The sequence below is a fragment of the Lactuca virosa genome, chromosome 7 (assembly GCF_052849685.1).
Source record: "Lactuca virosa cultivar CGN04683 chromosome 7, Lactuca_virosa_CGN04683_v6, whole genome shotgun sequence".
Classification (NCBI taxonomy): domain Eukaryota; kingdom Viridiplantae; phylum Streptophyta; class Magnoliopsida; order Asterales; family Asteraceae; genus Lactuca; species Lactuca virosa.
The window spans coordinates 76561399-76576281 of record NC_136432.1 but is presented as its reverse complement, the minus strand read 5'-3'; the positions used below and the strand labels follow the sequence as shown (position 1 = coordinate 76576281).

The following is a 14883-nucleotide window of genomic DNA, read 5'->3' as shown; positions in this document are numbered from 1 at the left end:
TTTGACTATGAATAGTAATATATATGTGAAATGTTTGAAGAATTGGACGGCACATGTGAATTTAGAGATTTGTTATTCAAAAGTTTGTAGGTGGAACAGTATTCAAATTTGAAGGCGCAACTTTTTTGGACGACGGCATTTTTATCCTTTCATATGTTCTTTTCTTTGGCTATAAATAGCCTAAGCCATTTCATTACGAAGGAACCCAACAATCAAATATATATATATATATATATATATATATATATATATATATATATATATAGTAAAACATTACATATATATATATATATATATATATATATATATATATATATATATATATATATATATATATATATACTGATACACCACCATATATTTTAGCCCTCTCACTCTATTTGTAATCTCTTTCATAATCCCTGTAAACACTGCAAATTATAGTGAATTGTTTCTCGGCTTCCTCCGCCCGTGGTTTTTTCCCGATTTGGGTTTCCACGTAAATTCCTGTGTCTCTATTCTATTTATTTTATTCGTATTTCGTAGTGATTATTACGCTTTGATAATTTTTTATCCCATTCCGCATTGAGCTAATATTATTTAAGTCTATTCGGATCCTTCGTATTTCACAACAGATCCAATAGTTGTGTGTTCTCCGGTATCATTTCCAGCAATTTCTCTAGGAATTCTCGCTTCTTGGAAGTACCAACTGCTACATGGAGTGCGGTGTTGCCATTATTTGTGATTTTGTCTATCACTGTAACCCTTCCCTCACTCAATATTCTTTCGACCCGATCCCAATCTCCTTTTCGAGTAGAATGGTACAAATTTTGTAGTGCCCCAGCTATGTCTTGATCTTGTAGTTTATCTATATTTTGAATAATTTTGTTATCAAGGTAAAAAATTACATGATACAAAATATGCTCTCTTGATGATGTAATCTCTAATCTAAACATTAGGGTAATGGAATATGGCCAAAATCGTTCTCCTTGTACAAGATTGGAATATATATATATATATATATATATATATATATATATATATATATATATATATATATATATATATATATATATACACTTTGGTACCACATAGATTACATAGTTCCAAGTCTAATATAGGGCTTTTAAAGGAGGATGAAAAAAAAAACCTTGTTTGTATGTACACTTTTATCCATTTTGTAGTACTTTGTATCTCTAATTTTACCTTGTTTGTTAAAACAAATTAATGTATGGTCGACTCAACTTATTAGTGACTATACAGTAATTAAAAGCTATACATATTTTACTGTATAAGTAGTGTTATGCTTTAGTTTATCTTAACCACCAACCCAAATAAAGGATTGACAGATTAGTAAACAAGAGATAGATTGTACCTTCAACAACATGAGGCAATTGTGGAAAAACAGGAGGACCATACATATTCTGCAGTTCATCCCAAACATCTTTTGCACTGAAATCACTGTGATGGCATTTTCCTGTGAGACGATTGACAACATACCCGAGTGTTTCTTTAGAGAGAGATCCAAGGATCCAACCCTTCACAAGGGCATCTGATTTTCTCCACAGCCCATGGTGCGTCTGATGGTCACCAACTTTCTCCTTCCCCAAAACACTACTACTACTGTCTTCATCAGGGCGCACAAATCTACCATCGATGAAACCAACCATAACATGACTCTCTAAGAGACATATCATCTGAGTTTTCCATATACGATACTCATCCCTACCATTCAGCTTCAAGCTAACAAAACTAGGGGTATAAACATGTGACGGGTATGGGTATTCTTCTTTAACTTCCAATGTGTCATGTGGATTAGAGCTTGAGCTTGCCATCTTCGTATGGTTTTTTTTCCTCCTTACTTATGTTCTCCTGCTTCAATCTCTTGGATATTTATATAAAAACATAAATTGATTTGTGGTGCCCACAAAAGCCACTTTAGGATTAATTCCTCTCCAAGTAATTCCCTCAGATAATAAATTAAAGTTTGAAGCAAAGAATCTTATATATTCCAAAGATATTTACTAAATGATTTTACCAGTAAACTTCTCTATCAAAATACAATACACGTAACATGAAGGCTATTTATTTATTACAAAGAACAAGTGAAACCCATCTTTGCATATGCTTCGGTTCCATCCGGTATGTCTTCTCAGCCCTTCATACATTGGTAGGCAAAGGAAATCATAACAAGAGCTCTTTAGAGAGTAAGCAACTTATTTTCTTGTGTAGTTGACTCGAGATTTATTGTAGAGTACATGCAATATCATATAAATGTTACTATTAGTATTATACTTTACAGAAATATAAGGTGCATATAAGATTAGTCTTTGTATAAACATGTGGATTAAATGGTTAAAAAAACATAGGCTATTTCAATCAGTTGTAGTTCTTTTGTTGACTGTTTAAATGGACAAAATTAGACACTAGATCAACCCAAAATAACTAGTTCATTTCGGATATAATAAAAATTAGATACATGCTTTCATCTACTTAGAAGAAATTATGATTCAATGTGATATTCTGTCATTAATTAGTTATCTATTTAAAATATCATTTGTTTGTATCTTTGTAAGTAACTGCATTTTTATGGCATATGGACTCCCTTTCAGCATGTTGCATCAGGCTGGACAATCTTCACATAACATAGTCATACACTAAATTATATATATAAGAACTGTTTCAGCAGCAAATTTTTGGGATGAAACTGTAGTGCCAATATATGTTTTAAGTTTGTAAAATAAGTTCTACAATTGGAGAAAGCATTAAATCCTTGTTTTTTGGTTCATCACCATCTCTCCATTGACAGTAGACAGCATCAGTAATTGCCTGCTGGTGTAAATACTAAATCCATTTTTTTTTTGTTTTTGTTTTTGTTTTTCAATATTTCCTACAATCTTCTTACTTATCTTAAATAGAAAGATGTAGCTGATTTGTGGTGCCCACAAAAGCCACTTAAAGATTGCATCCTCCCCAAGTAATCTCCACATCTGTTCTGAAAAAAGTAATCCCCACATATAATAAAAGTTTCAAGCAAAGAATATTGATTAAAAATGTTATTTAGCAATGTCCTTAGATGCTATCTATACTGACTGATATCGATGAGAACGAGATCAGTAAATATCAATATCAGGACAAGTTTTGGGGAGACATAGATCAGAACAGAGTGGAAGGTTGCCCCGTAGCAAGAGCAAGAGAGGGCCTAGGGAAGTGGTTGTTGGAGTGAGAGGGGTGCAGGATTCCCATTGTTGAGTGTGAATCCACGGAGGTTGTTGAGTGTGAATCCACATAAAAGTTGGTCAAAAATGGCAGGAAACCAGGAACCATGTGTGAAGCCACAACTGGTCAAAAATGGCAGGAAACCAGGAACCATATGTGTTTCCATCTCTATATAAGAGATTCATCTGTATTTGTAAAACTTGTATCTAGAGTAACACAGAAAGAGTGCAGATTAGCACCAAGAAATATAAATTCCTAGTTACCGGTGGACGTAGGTCAGAGAAGGACCGAACCACGTTAAATCCCTCGTGTTCATCCTTGTGTTCTTGTTTTTCGTGAGCTGTGTGTGTGTTTAGAGTCGTGTGTTAAGTGTCTCGATCCTAACAAGTGGTATCAGAGCAAGGTTTTAGCTCCAGAAGGTGATTTTCTGTTTTTTGGTCGAAATTTTTTTTCGTCAAAAACGATTTTGGTGTATACCGTTGGAAAGGTCTCGTTCCGAAGATTCCGAAAATATTTTTTTCTGAATTTTTTGACCACCAGAAGACGTCCAAATCGCCGGTCAAAGGTTTGCCGGAATAGTGACCGGGAAAACCAGTTCGCCGGAGAAGACGACACTGTAGCACCAGACACTGTAGCAGCCGCCGAGAAGACGACACTGTAGCAGGCACTGTAGCACGACGTCAGCGGTGACATCAGCAGACACTGTAGCAACACTGTAGCAGATTTAAAAATTTGCAATTTGGCCCCTGAATTTCCAGAAAATTGCAAGATAGGTCATTGTTGTTTCAGAAAATGGCAGAAAGCAGTAAGCTTCAGATTGAGAAGTTTGATGGGAAAGATTTTGGTTGGTGGAAGATGCAAATTGAAGATTTTCTCGTACAGAAAGACTTGGACGCAGTTTTAGGTGAAAAACCGGAGGCGATGACACAGGCAAACTGGGAGACTTTGGATAAGAAGGCCAAGGCATTTATTAGACTGACGTTGTCAAAGGATGTTGCCTTCAACATTTTGAAGGAGACATCAGCAAAGGGAATCATGAAGGCATTGTCTAATATGTACGAGAAGCCGTCGGCAGCAAATAAAGTCTTCCTGATTCGGGAACTAGTCAACAAGAGGATGAGGGAAGGAAGTTCAGTTACAGTACACATCAACAATTTGAACTCGATTTTATCCAGACTTGGGTCAGTGGGAATAAAATTTGAGGATGAAGTTCAAGCTTTACTACTGTTATCATCATTACCTGACAGTTGGTCCGGAACAGTTACAGCCGTTACTAGTTCCGCAGGATCGAAAGAGCTCACTTTTGAGGGAATTCGGGATTTAATTCTAGGCGAAGACGTCAGACGAAGAAATTCCGGGGAATCATCAAGTGAACAATTGAATGCGGTCAGAGGTAGAAGAAATAACAGAGGTAGTGGGAGCGGGAACAGGAGAAGGAGTCAGTCGAGGACTCGAAATGATGTGACTTGTTGGAACTGTAAAGAGGTTGGACATTTCATGAATCAATGTCCAAAAGACAAGAAAGAAGTTAACGTTGCAGTAGACCATTCAGATGATGATGTTTTGATCTGTAGTGTGGAGAGCAATGTGGATTCCTGGGTTATGGATTCGGGTGCTTCATTTCACGCTACCCACAGCCGTGAAGCACTGCAGAATCTAAAAGAAGGAGATTTTGGTAAGGTAAGACTGGCGAACGATGAGGTTCTTGATGTGACGAGCATAGGTGACTTAGTTTTGAAGACTCCAGTTGGTCCATGGACTTTGAAGGATGTCCGGGTAATTCCAAGTCTGAAGAAACAGTTGATTTCTGTTGGGCAGTTGGATGAACAGGGACACGAGGTTAAGTTCAGGAATGGGCAGTGGAAGGTTGTCAAAGGAAATCTTGTGATAGCTCGTGGACATAAGAAGGGTTCATTATATATGGTCAGATTACCATCTGAGGGAGTAACCGTCCCAGTTCAGAAGAAAAACAAAATCCGGTTCATAGAGTCTCGTGGACAGAAGAAGGTTTGCTTTGCAGATGGCAAACCCAGAGTCACAGGTCAGATTCAGGTTGAACGTGTTTGGAACGGTTCAGAAAAACCAGTCAAGGGCATTCATAGCAGTGGGAGCATGGGCTTTGTTTCAGCTAGAATACCCAGAACACAGTGGGTTAAGAGAACCAGTATTCCATCTGTAAAAGTCTCTCCAGATTATCTGCTTCACATGGAGAGTGTCGTTTGTTCTCAGGATGTTCCAGGATCGGGCAGTTCATTTCAGTGGGAGCCGGTGGAGACAGAGAACAGGTAAATTGAAGAGAAGGCAGAGTAACTAGGAAGGAGTTAAGATCAATTTTTTTTTTAAAATACAGATGCACAGTTGAAGCACATGTGAAGATTGTTCTGTGGCTTCAAGTGGGAGATTGTTGAGTGTGAATCCACGGAGGTTGTTGAGTGTGAATCCACAGAAAAGTTGGTCAAAAATGGCAGGAAACCAGGAACCATGTGTGAAGCCACAACTGGTCAAAAATGGCAGGAAACCAGGAACCATGTGTGTTTCCATCTCTATATAAGAGATTCATCTGTATTTGTAAAACTTGTATCTAGAGTAACATAGAAAGAGTGCAGATTAGCACCAAGAAATATAAATTCCTAGTTACCGGTGGACGTAGGTCAGAGAAGGACCGAACCACGTTAAATCCCTCATGTTCATCCTTGTGTTCTTGTTTTTCGTGAGCTGTGTGTGTGTTTAGAGTCGTGTGTTAAGTGTCTCGATCCTAACACCCATTTCCACTTGAAGTAGACATTTTGTTAATATGAAGATGGGAGAAGCTATGTTTCATCGGGTTCCAACCTTTTAACTGAGACTAAAAGTTAACAAATTCTCATTTGACTTGGTCAGATATCCATGTCAAACACTACTAAATAAATATTGTTTTGTTTTGTCCCACTAATGGTTTAGAACAATTTAGTTTAAAATTAGGCAGTTGACCAATCGAATATAATCATGCAGAGATTTAAAACATGTAACTATAAAATGAAGGAGTTTTTTTTATAAAGGAAATTTAAATTGTTTGCTATTTTAGGAATAAACTAATTTTTAAGAAGTTATTATTTGGTGCCAAATTTAGGGATAACTATACCGTTTTAGAAGATTTATCAAAATAAGAAGGGTGTAATTTTTTTAAATGTATTTTTCTTTTTAGAATGGATTATTATTATTGAAAATTACCAAAAGCATGTATGTGTTATAGCAACTCCAAAGTCGGTACAACAAAACACCAAAATCATGACCTTTAAGCATCAAAACCTTATTCATTTTTATATAAGGGAAATTAAAGATGTTTGCTTCTTATTTTCCAAATAAGAAGGGCGTAGTTTTTTTTTTTTATAAAGATTGCATCCTCCCAATTGTAATCCCCGCATCTCCGCATCTGTTTTAGAAGAAGTAATCCAACACTGACCCACAAGAGGAAGCACACTAATATTTAGGTTTAGTTCATTAATTATTTGATATTTTATTCAATTTAAAAAATTAATAAATAATCAAAATATTATGTTGACATATACCAGCTCTATTATACCGTGAGACTGCTTCGTTTTTTTGTAAAAGGGTCTTTTAAAACCTAAAAAGTGAACTTAATGCCTCTAGAAAGCAAAAAATAAAAATAAAAATAAATAACAGGATGGACCATTTAAAATAGAACCAGATAGTTGGTTGGGCTATAGTGACATTAACCTTTAGCAAATTTTATAAAATTTAGAGTAAATTACATGAGTGGTCATTGTGGTTTTGTAACACGGTATTTTCAATCGTGGCTCAATTCTTTGAAAAGTTTGCAAATTTGGTCCCTATGTTGGGCATACGAGACAGGTACGCTGGGTATAGGCGTTTAAATGAGGATCGCAAGTCCCTGGTGTATGTTGGGCGTACGAATAGGTATGCTGGGCGTAATGCTAAAGAGGGCAAACCCTAATTTTTAGGGTTTAGACCCTATTTAAAGAACATTATGGACTCTAACCCTTTCCTACCTCCAACCTCCGTCTCTCTTAGCCTCTATTTCGAAACCTTAAGTGTGTGTGTGTGTGTTTTGAAGCCTTAGAGTATTATTTTGGTGTTCTTGATGGTGAAGGAAGACCCTTGGAGTTGTGGTGTTTCACTTAAACCTTTGGATCCAACAATTACTCATCCTTGTGCATCTTCTGGAGGTATAAAGCTCCGACATTGATGCATATTTCTTTAGATCTAGCTATATAGTAAGATTTGTTCATTAATGGTCCCACAACCTTGGATCTTGAGAGTTTGAGCAACTCCAGACCTAACGAGGAGAGTTTCCTTTCATTTTAGAGCATGGTGGTTCATAAAAATGGGATCTTATTCCTTCCCAATCATGCATGATGGATCTATTAAGTGTTTTGGTAATGAATGAGACTTAAAGTTGGACTTTGGACCCCTTGTAGCCATGTAAAGGCATAAAGTTTGCAACTTTATGATTCCAGGCGTTCATTAGTTGTGGATATGAAGTTTGAACGTAAAGTGTTAAGGTATTAAGACCTTAATAGAGTTTTTGAAGTATGTTGAGTACGCTGCGCGTAACCCAGGGTACGATGGGGTGTACCAGGTTGCGACCCCGTAAGTCTTTCGAGGTCAAGCTGTATGTTGGGCGTAACAAGGCGCACGTCATGCGTACTCTCTGGAAGCCTTTTGGGGTATTTTAGGCTTTGGGTCGCTACGGAGTTTTGGGCTTTGGTTAGTTGGGCCATGTGTAGAGGAGAAAAATGGCCTTTTGTCCTTGGTAGGATAACTTATGATTTAGACCATTATTTGTGGGTTAAACCCTGATTATTAATTAGGGTTATTTTGGTTTATGATTAGTGTGAGGAGCCGTGTTAGCTGTAACGTCCCAAAAATTTAGACTAAAAATTTTGATTTTTCATTTAATAAAACCATTATCCCAGAACATCATTATAAAAACCATAGTGGAACAAAGTGTATCAACTACATCATAAAACATCATAGTAATCATAAAATGCAGAACGAGGTGGTGTGTGCACTGCAATCATCCCGCGTTCTTCCCTTTCGGACCAGAAGTACCTGAAACATAAACTGAAAACCATAAGCATAAAGCTTAGTGAGTTCCTCAAGATACCACATACATCACAACATAAATAAACAACTATGGGTTATCAGTAGCCCTGGGGAATATTTACAGTCCCAATGGGCTAACAGCACGCCCTGTGGGTTCTCAGCAACCCTGGAGACTATCAGCACTCTCAGTCACATATAAACAGCATAACATAATAATAACAACTAGACCCAACTGGTCATCACAGATATAGCTATTCTACCACACGGGTGAGAATAAGTAAGGAGACTCACGTCTAGCTAATAAAGCACTCAAATGAAACTCGTTTGGTTGGGAAGATCCCCGCGATATCATCAGCAAAATATTGCCTAGTTAATAATTGGATCTTGACCCAAGACCAAGAGTCTAAGCTGCCTAGCCCTAAACCAGGGTAAAAGACCATTTTACCCTTAGTCTTATATGGCCCAAAACCAAGGCCCAATCCACTATTTAAAAGACCCAAATCCTATTTGGCAACCCAAAGCCCATTATGGCCTAATATTCCAAATTGGGCCCAAAACCCAACATGGGCCTAAATCCAAGGAGTTCCAAACGTACAAGAAAGTATAAAATCAGAAGTCTAATGGCCCTACAAAAGGCCAAATATTAATAGTCTAAAGCATGGCTCAAAAATACAAACCCACAATCTCTTCGGCTCAGACTAGCGTACGCTCGACGTACCGAGCTTGTACGCCCTGCGTACGAGATCGATACAGACATGGACTCACAGCCAGTACGCTCAGTATACCCAGGAGTACGCCCCGCGTACCAGCCTGATCCTAACTCTTTCGCCAAATGACTTAATCACTTCAGAACTTACTATTCAATCCACAAGATATCTTCATATTAAGGTCCTAACCCATAAATTCGAAGGCTTTAAACCTTTTCATGGCTAAAAATACTCCAAAGTCCAAATCTAGCATCTTAGCTCCATAAATCGAAACATCAGCTTTGCATGGATGCATAAAACACATAAAGGTGACATTTTTATGCATTAGGGACCTCTAAAACGTCCAGATCTAGATGCTAAACTCCTGGAATAGCCTTTACTAACAAGGACCAACCAAAAGGGACCAAAATAAGTCACAAATCAACCCAAACTAGATCTACACAAGGAGTTGTCAACCTAAGCACTTTATACCTACAATGGATTGCAAAAGGGGTGATAATTCTGGATCTCTAAGCTCCACTCCAAGAAATGAGTCTTCAATATCCTTCTATCACTTCAAAATGTATAAGACAACACCAATATTCTTCACAAGAGCTCAAGAGCACACAAATGGTTGCTAAGGGTCGAAGTTAGGGTTTAGGAGTATGGAGGCTGGACAATAACGTGTCAAAGGGTGAGAAAAGTTGTTTAAATAGGGAAAAGACCATAAAAATTAGGGTTTTCTTCTGGCTGGAGTACGCCCCGCGTACTCCCTGTACAATCATCATACTCTATAAGGTACATACAATCCTTCTGCCTAGTATGCCCAACGTACTCCCTTGTACGCCCTACGTACAAGGCTTGGCCTTTAAAACACCAAACTTCCGGAGGCCATAACTTGTTTGTTTTAAGTCCTATTTCGACAACTTTATATCCACAGAAAGGTAAAGAGGAGCTCTACACATCTATCAAATCACCCTTGCCTTAAAGCTTTTCGAATTAAAATATAAAATCAATAAAAGGCCCGAATTGACACTTTACCGATATACCCTTGGACTCCAAAACACAAACTAAACCCCAAGATCATCTAAACTACATTATCCACACTCAATGGGGGTCTAAGGGTCTTTCCTAAAGGACCTAAGCCTTTTGATAACCGATCTTCGGGTCACGACCCCGAATTATGAAATGATTCGAAACATGGCGTTACAACTCTCCCCCACTTAAATTAGATTTCGTCCACGAAATCATCCCTTACTACTTCTCTGATGCTAGAAGATCTTGCCCAAACTTCGTGAATTCTGATTAAGACTAAAGAATCATCCCATACCAACGACTGTCTCCCAAACCTATCGTCCAAGCCCCATCTTGGTAGAAATTGCTTATACCTCTGAAAGGATGAACCTTAACATTCTGACCTCAGCCCAAAAGAAGGAAGCCCAGTTGCCATGCCTGAGAACAAAAAGACTACATTACTCTTCCCAACTGGGAGACCTCATATCACAACGATAACTAATCAAAGCAGAAACTTCCTGAAAACATTAACCCATCAATTCGAACCTCCGAAGATTATTTCCTAGGTCTATTGATCATTCTTTCATTGCATCCACCCCGTAGTCCCTTACTAGGAATACCATTCTCCTATCACTACAAGAAAAAGACCCTTTTACGACGCGCAAACCACGTCACTCATTGATTTATGTTACGCAAAAGAGAGTGACATTAAAAAAGTGTCATCTCTTCAAAAAATTAATGGCTTAACCACATAATCATAAATCCTTAACCAAGGTATTAATGGCTTAAAACCTAATGTTCAAACTTCAGATCATATGCTAAACGAACGTCTAAAGACATAAAGTTGCAACCTTTGTGACTTTGCATAGCTACAAAGAACCAACACCAAAATCTAACTTAAATCACACTCTAAAGTTCCAAAACTCTTGCATGGAAGAGTATCAATGTCCAAGCTTCCATTTTCATGATTCTAAACACTCCAAAATACTTGAAAGGACAGCCCAAACCTCTAGATCATTCCAAACTCACAAAAGTTAAGTTCTTGGGAACAAAAAGAACATAAACTACACTTAAGCAAGATCTAATAAGGCAGTCATCAAGATCTAAACTTTATACCTCCAAAAGGTGCTACAAGATGCTTAAGGTGTCGTTTGGTTCGCTAGAATCCATTGGAATTAGAAGGAACTAGAATCTAATTCCATCACTTTCCTTTGTTTGGTTCAAGCTTTCAAAAGGAATTGGATTCCTAAATGAATCAAATTTTCCTCCCAATGAGGGAAAATAAATTTCATCCAAAAACTTAAGGAATTAAAATTCCTTTCAAGTAAGAATGTTGAATGTTACCATATTACTCATTTTACTTTTAACACTACATATAAAACCCCTCTGTCGCTACCATCACCACCAACTACAACTCCAAATCAGTCCCTACCAATGAAAAAACAAACACAGACTTCCTATTACCAACTATAAGCCAATCCTCAATCTAATACTCAAATACAAAAAAGGTTGTCCAAAAGTCAAAGTGGTCAAAGAGTTAACGGTCAATAGTCAACAGTCAACGCACCGACGCAACACACCAATAGATGGACATGTCGCATCCACTAAATGACAAAATAGTCATGACTAGACCTTGTGAGATACGTCACAAACTTCGTACCTGAACGTATCGATTCCCAGTCGACTCACATTCAACACCTTATTGGGTTATCATTACACTGACATATAGACTCCTAAACTCCTAGCCATCCTCTTACTAGGCTCGAAGGCTCTTGGCCAGGCACTCATAGGACCATCCACATAACATAGAAAAGACTACTCTAGTCTACCTATATATTCGTACACTAATTGTAATCATACATCCTACCACACAAGTGCATATTCTATTACACATAGTATATTGAGAAAATTCATATGAATCAAGCAACTACAACTTCAAATCAGTCCCCACCAACAAAAAAGCAAATACAGACTTCTTATTACCAATTGGAGGCCAATCCTCAGTCTAATACTCGAATTCATCAATGTTTGTCCAAAAGTCAAAGTGGTCAAAGAGTTAACGGTCAACAATCAACAGTCAATGCACCGAGTCACACACAAATAGATGGATGTGTCACATTCACTAAAGGACAAAATAGTCATGACTAGAGCTTGTGAGTTGCCTCGCAAACCTCAAAAAGACACATCACATCTAATGTCTTAACAACCTCTTTTGTTCGGTTCTTAATCCCTTAACACGGAAGCTCATTCTTTGTGGAAACCATTGAATAAAATTCTAAATTGATAAATTTTTCAACTTATTCAGATCAAATCCTTAAATTAGGTAAACACCAAGCCTAGATCCATAAATAGGCCAAAAGAGTTAAAGCTTCTTGCATGGTTCAACAATTTTAGGATTTTGAGTTGTAGAATGTTTTCTCTAGACTGATTGGGATAGATTGAGACTGAGTATGATCCCTCATTGAACCATGATCATATGGTATCTAGTAAACAATTATATCTTTTATTATGTTTTATGATGGCCAATGGTATCTTGGTATATTTTAGTAAGATTTTGTTGAATATAACTTTATTTTTTTAAGGCTAGAATAGATAGCAATGTAATTTTAAACTTTGTTCTTTTGAAAATGATGTAATGATCTTTTGGTACTCTATTTGGTGGATTTATTTTGGTAATTAATTTACTACATTGTCTTAATGGCAATTTTTGTAAGTCCATTGCCCTAATGGCAGTTTTGTTTTTCATAAGTACCATGCTAGATTCTAAGTAAATTGCTTTAGTGTCAATGTATGTTGCTCTTAAGTATATTGTCATAATGTCAATCCATTTTGTTTCCAAGTACAACAAATTAATGGCCATGTATGTTGTGTTAAAGTTTAATGGCAATTTATGCCCTATGTCTTGTTGATTTAACATGTTTGTAACTATATTGACATATCATGACCATGTGTAAGTACATTACAATAATCATCTAAGGGACATGAAATGAATATATAATACTCTCAATATTTATAACTTCGTCTATATTTGACATAAGATTTGGTTAACCATTAAAAGGGCCACAACCACTAATCCATAACACAAAAATACAAGACAGACTTTTACTTTTTTTCACTGACATTTGAATGTAATTGCATCAAAAAACCCACAATATTGTATATAAAACTTATATTTCCTTTCATTCACATATTACCAAAACATTACATGAGGTTCAAGCTTTGCACCCAAAATTTACAAACAAATAACTACCTAATACAACCTATTTATATGTGAAAGACGAAGTAGATGGAGACGAAAACTCAACTCAAAATTAATAAAATTTTGTATTTCCTAGCTTTGAATATAGTAGAGTTCAATCATATCATCTTTCTACATTCCATACAACTCTATCAATTTTTCTAAAAATGTATTGAACTCTACAAGTTTAATAGAACATTAAAAAAGCTAAATAATAATATATATTTAAGAGTTAGAAACTCTACTTTTTTTTCATTAAAGATTTCAATGACCATTGAACTCCAAATTCATCGAATGCCAATGTGGCATCTCACAATGATAGAGTTTCATCCATTGAATGAGAAGTGGACTTGCCACCTTATTCAACTCTCTCATTGAACTCACCATTTTGGATGCTCTAATTAGTAGTGGAGCTGGAAATAATGGACATATTTCATGTTATCTTGAATTGATTCCTCTTGATAACTAGCAATTTCTCGAATTGTCAACATCCATCATTACATTTAAATCATTTTCTTCTCTTCTTATCAGTTATTCTTATTGTTTGGCTATTTGGATTGTTTATTGAGTGCATATCTTCGTATATGAGATTTTTATAGAGGAAATCAAAGTTCATTGCCATTTTAGTAATATGTCGAATTAATACGTATTGTGGATAATCTGAACGAACCGTTAGTTAAAATTATTTCAAACATATATTTATAATATCACATAGTGCACATCTCAGATTCCATGACGGGGATGTCGTACATCACTGAATAGATGATGAATCGACCATGCAAAACAGCTCGATACTCGACACAAAATTATTCTCACATTGACGTGTCAGTTAACCACACATGCTCCATCATCAGAATATGAGTAAAATGTGCATTTTCATGGCTAGCATATGACTCATGTTTTCGATGTATATAAAACGGGAATGTTTTTTATTACATGATTAATACTTTTAATCTTGAAAAACAAAATTCGATCGAATCCTTTCGGTAACTACACTCTCAAATTACAAAAGGCAGTGAGGATGGTAAGCACGAAACATTTTAAAAACCAACCTTATTAGGAATCATAGAGACCTCCTTACACCGGTATTAGATTGTGTGTGCCTAGTCTTGATTTGATTATAATGTTTTTAGTTAAACATGCGAGGAAAAAAGTATAATTTTTATACATATAGTCAAGTATACCATATGGTAAATTTAAATCTTTTAAATTTATATTCTTCTCTTTCTAATTTAATTCACTCATTAAATAAAGTTCAAGGCAAATATTCAAATTTTAATTTCAAGTTTAAATATTAATCAAATATTCAAATTTAAATTCTATTAAACAATACTTTAAATTAATCTAAAATTCGATTTTATCAGATTTAAAGAACTTAAAATAATATTTATGATAAATATTAAAAGTTTTAATTCAAGTTTAAATAATATTAAATTGAAACTCTAATTAAATAATATTCTAAACTAATCTCCTTATGTGAGTATTCAGATTTAAACAATTAAAACAATATTTTAATCAAGATGTTAATCCCAAAATTCAAATTTTAGGAAAAAAAATATGAACTCAAAAAAATTGGGCCGGTGCACCGCATCCGGGAGAGGGTGTTTCGCACTCTGCGACAAAGTCACAGCTTTCAGTTTTCAATTTTACCAAGTTTGTGCTAAAAATAAACATATTGGC

The 14883-nt window shown here is 36.0% G+C and overlaps 1 protein-coding gene across 1 annotated transcript; it reads right to left on the bottom strand.

Annotated features, from left to right (window-relative positions):
- Window positions 1–371: 371 nt before the first annotated feature.
- On the bottom strand, window positions 372–1826 carry LOC145127897 (uncharacterized). Its single transcript, XM_079063025.1, has 2 exons — window positions 1355–1826; window positions 372–847 (listed from the first exon to the last, which is right to left on the bottom strand). Exons 1-2 carry the CDS (start codon window positions 1812–1814, stop codon window positions 606–608), a joined length of 702 nt encoding a protein of 233 aa, XP_078919151.1. The 5' UTR covers window positions 1815–1826; the 3' UTR covers window positions 372–605.
- Window positions 1827–14883: the final 13057 nt, after the last annotated feature.

Bases quoted from the DNA above. Each gene is read 5' to 3' on its own strand.
- LOC145127897 (XM_079063025.1), bottom strand. From the start codon at position 1,814: ATGGCAAGCTCAAGCTCTAATCCACATGACACATTGGAAGTTAAAGAA. The intron at 848-1,354 runs GTACAATCTATC...TTCAAAATATAG, and splicing joins ATTGCCTCATGTTGTTGAAG to ATAAACTACAAGATCAAGAC.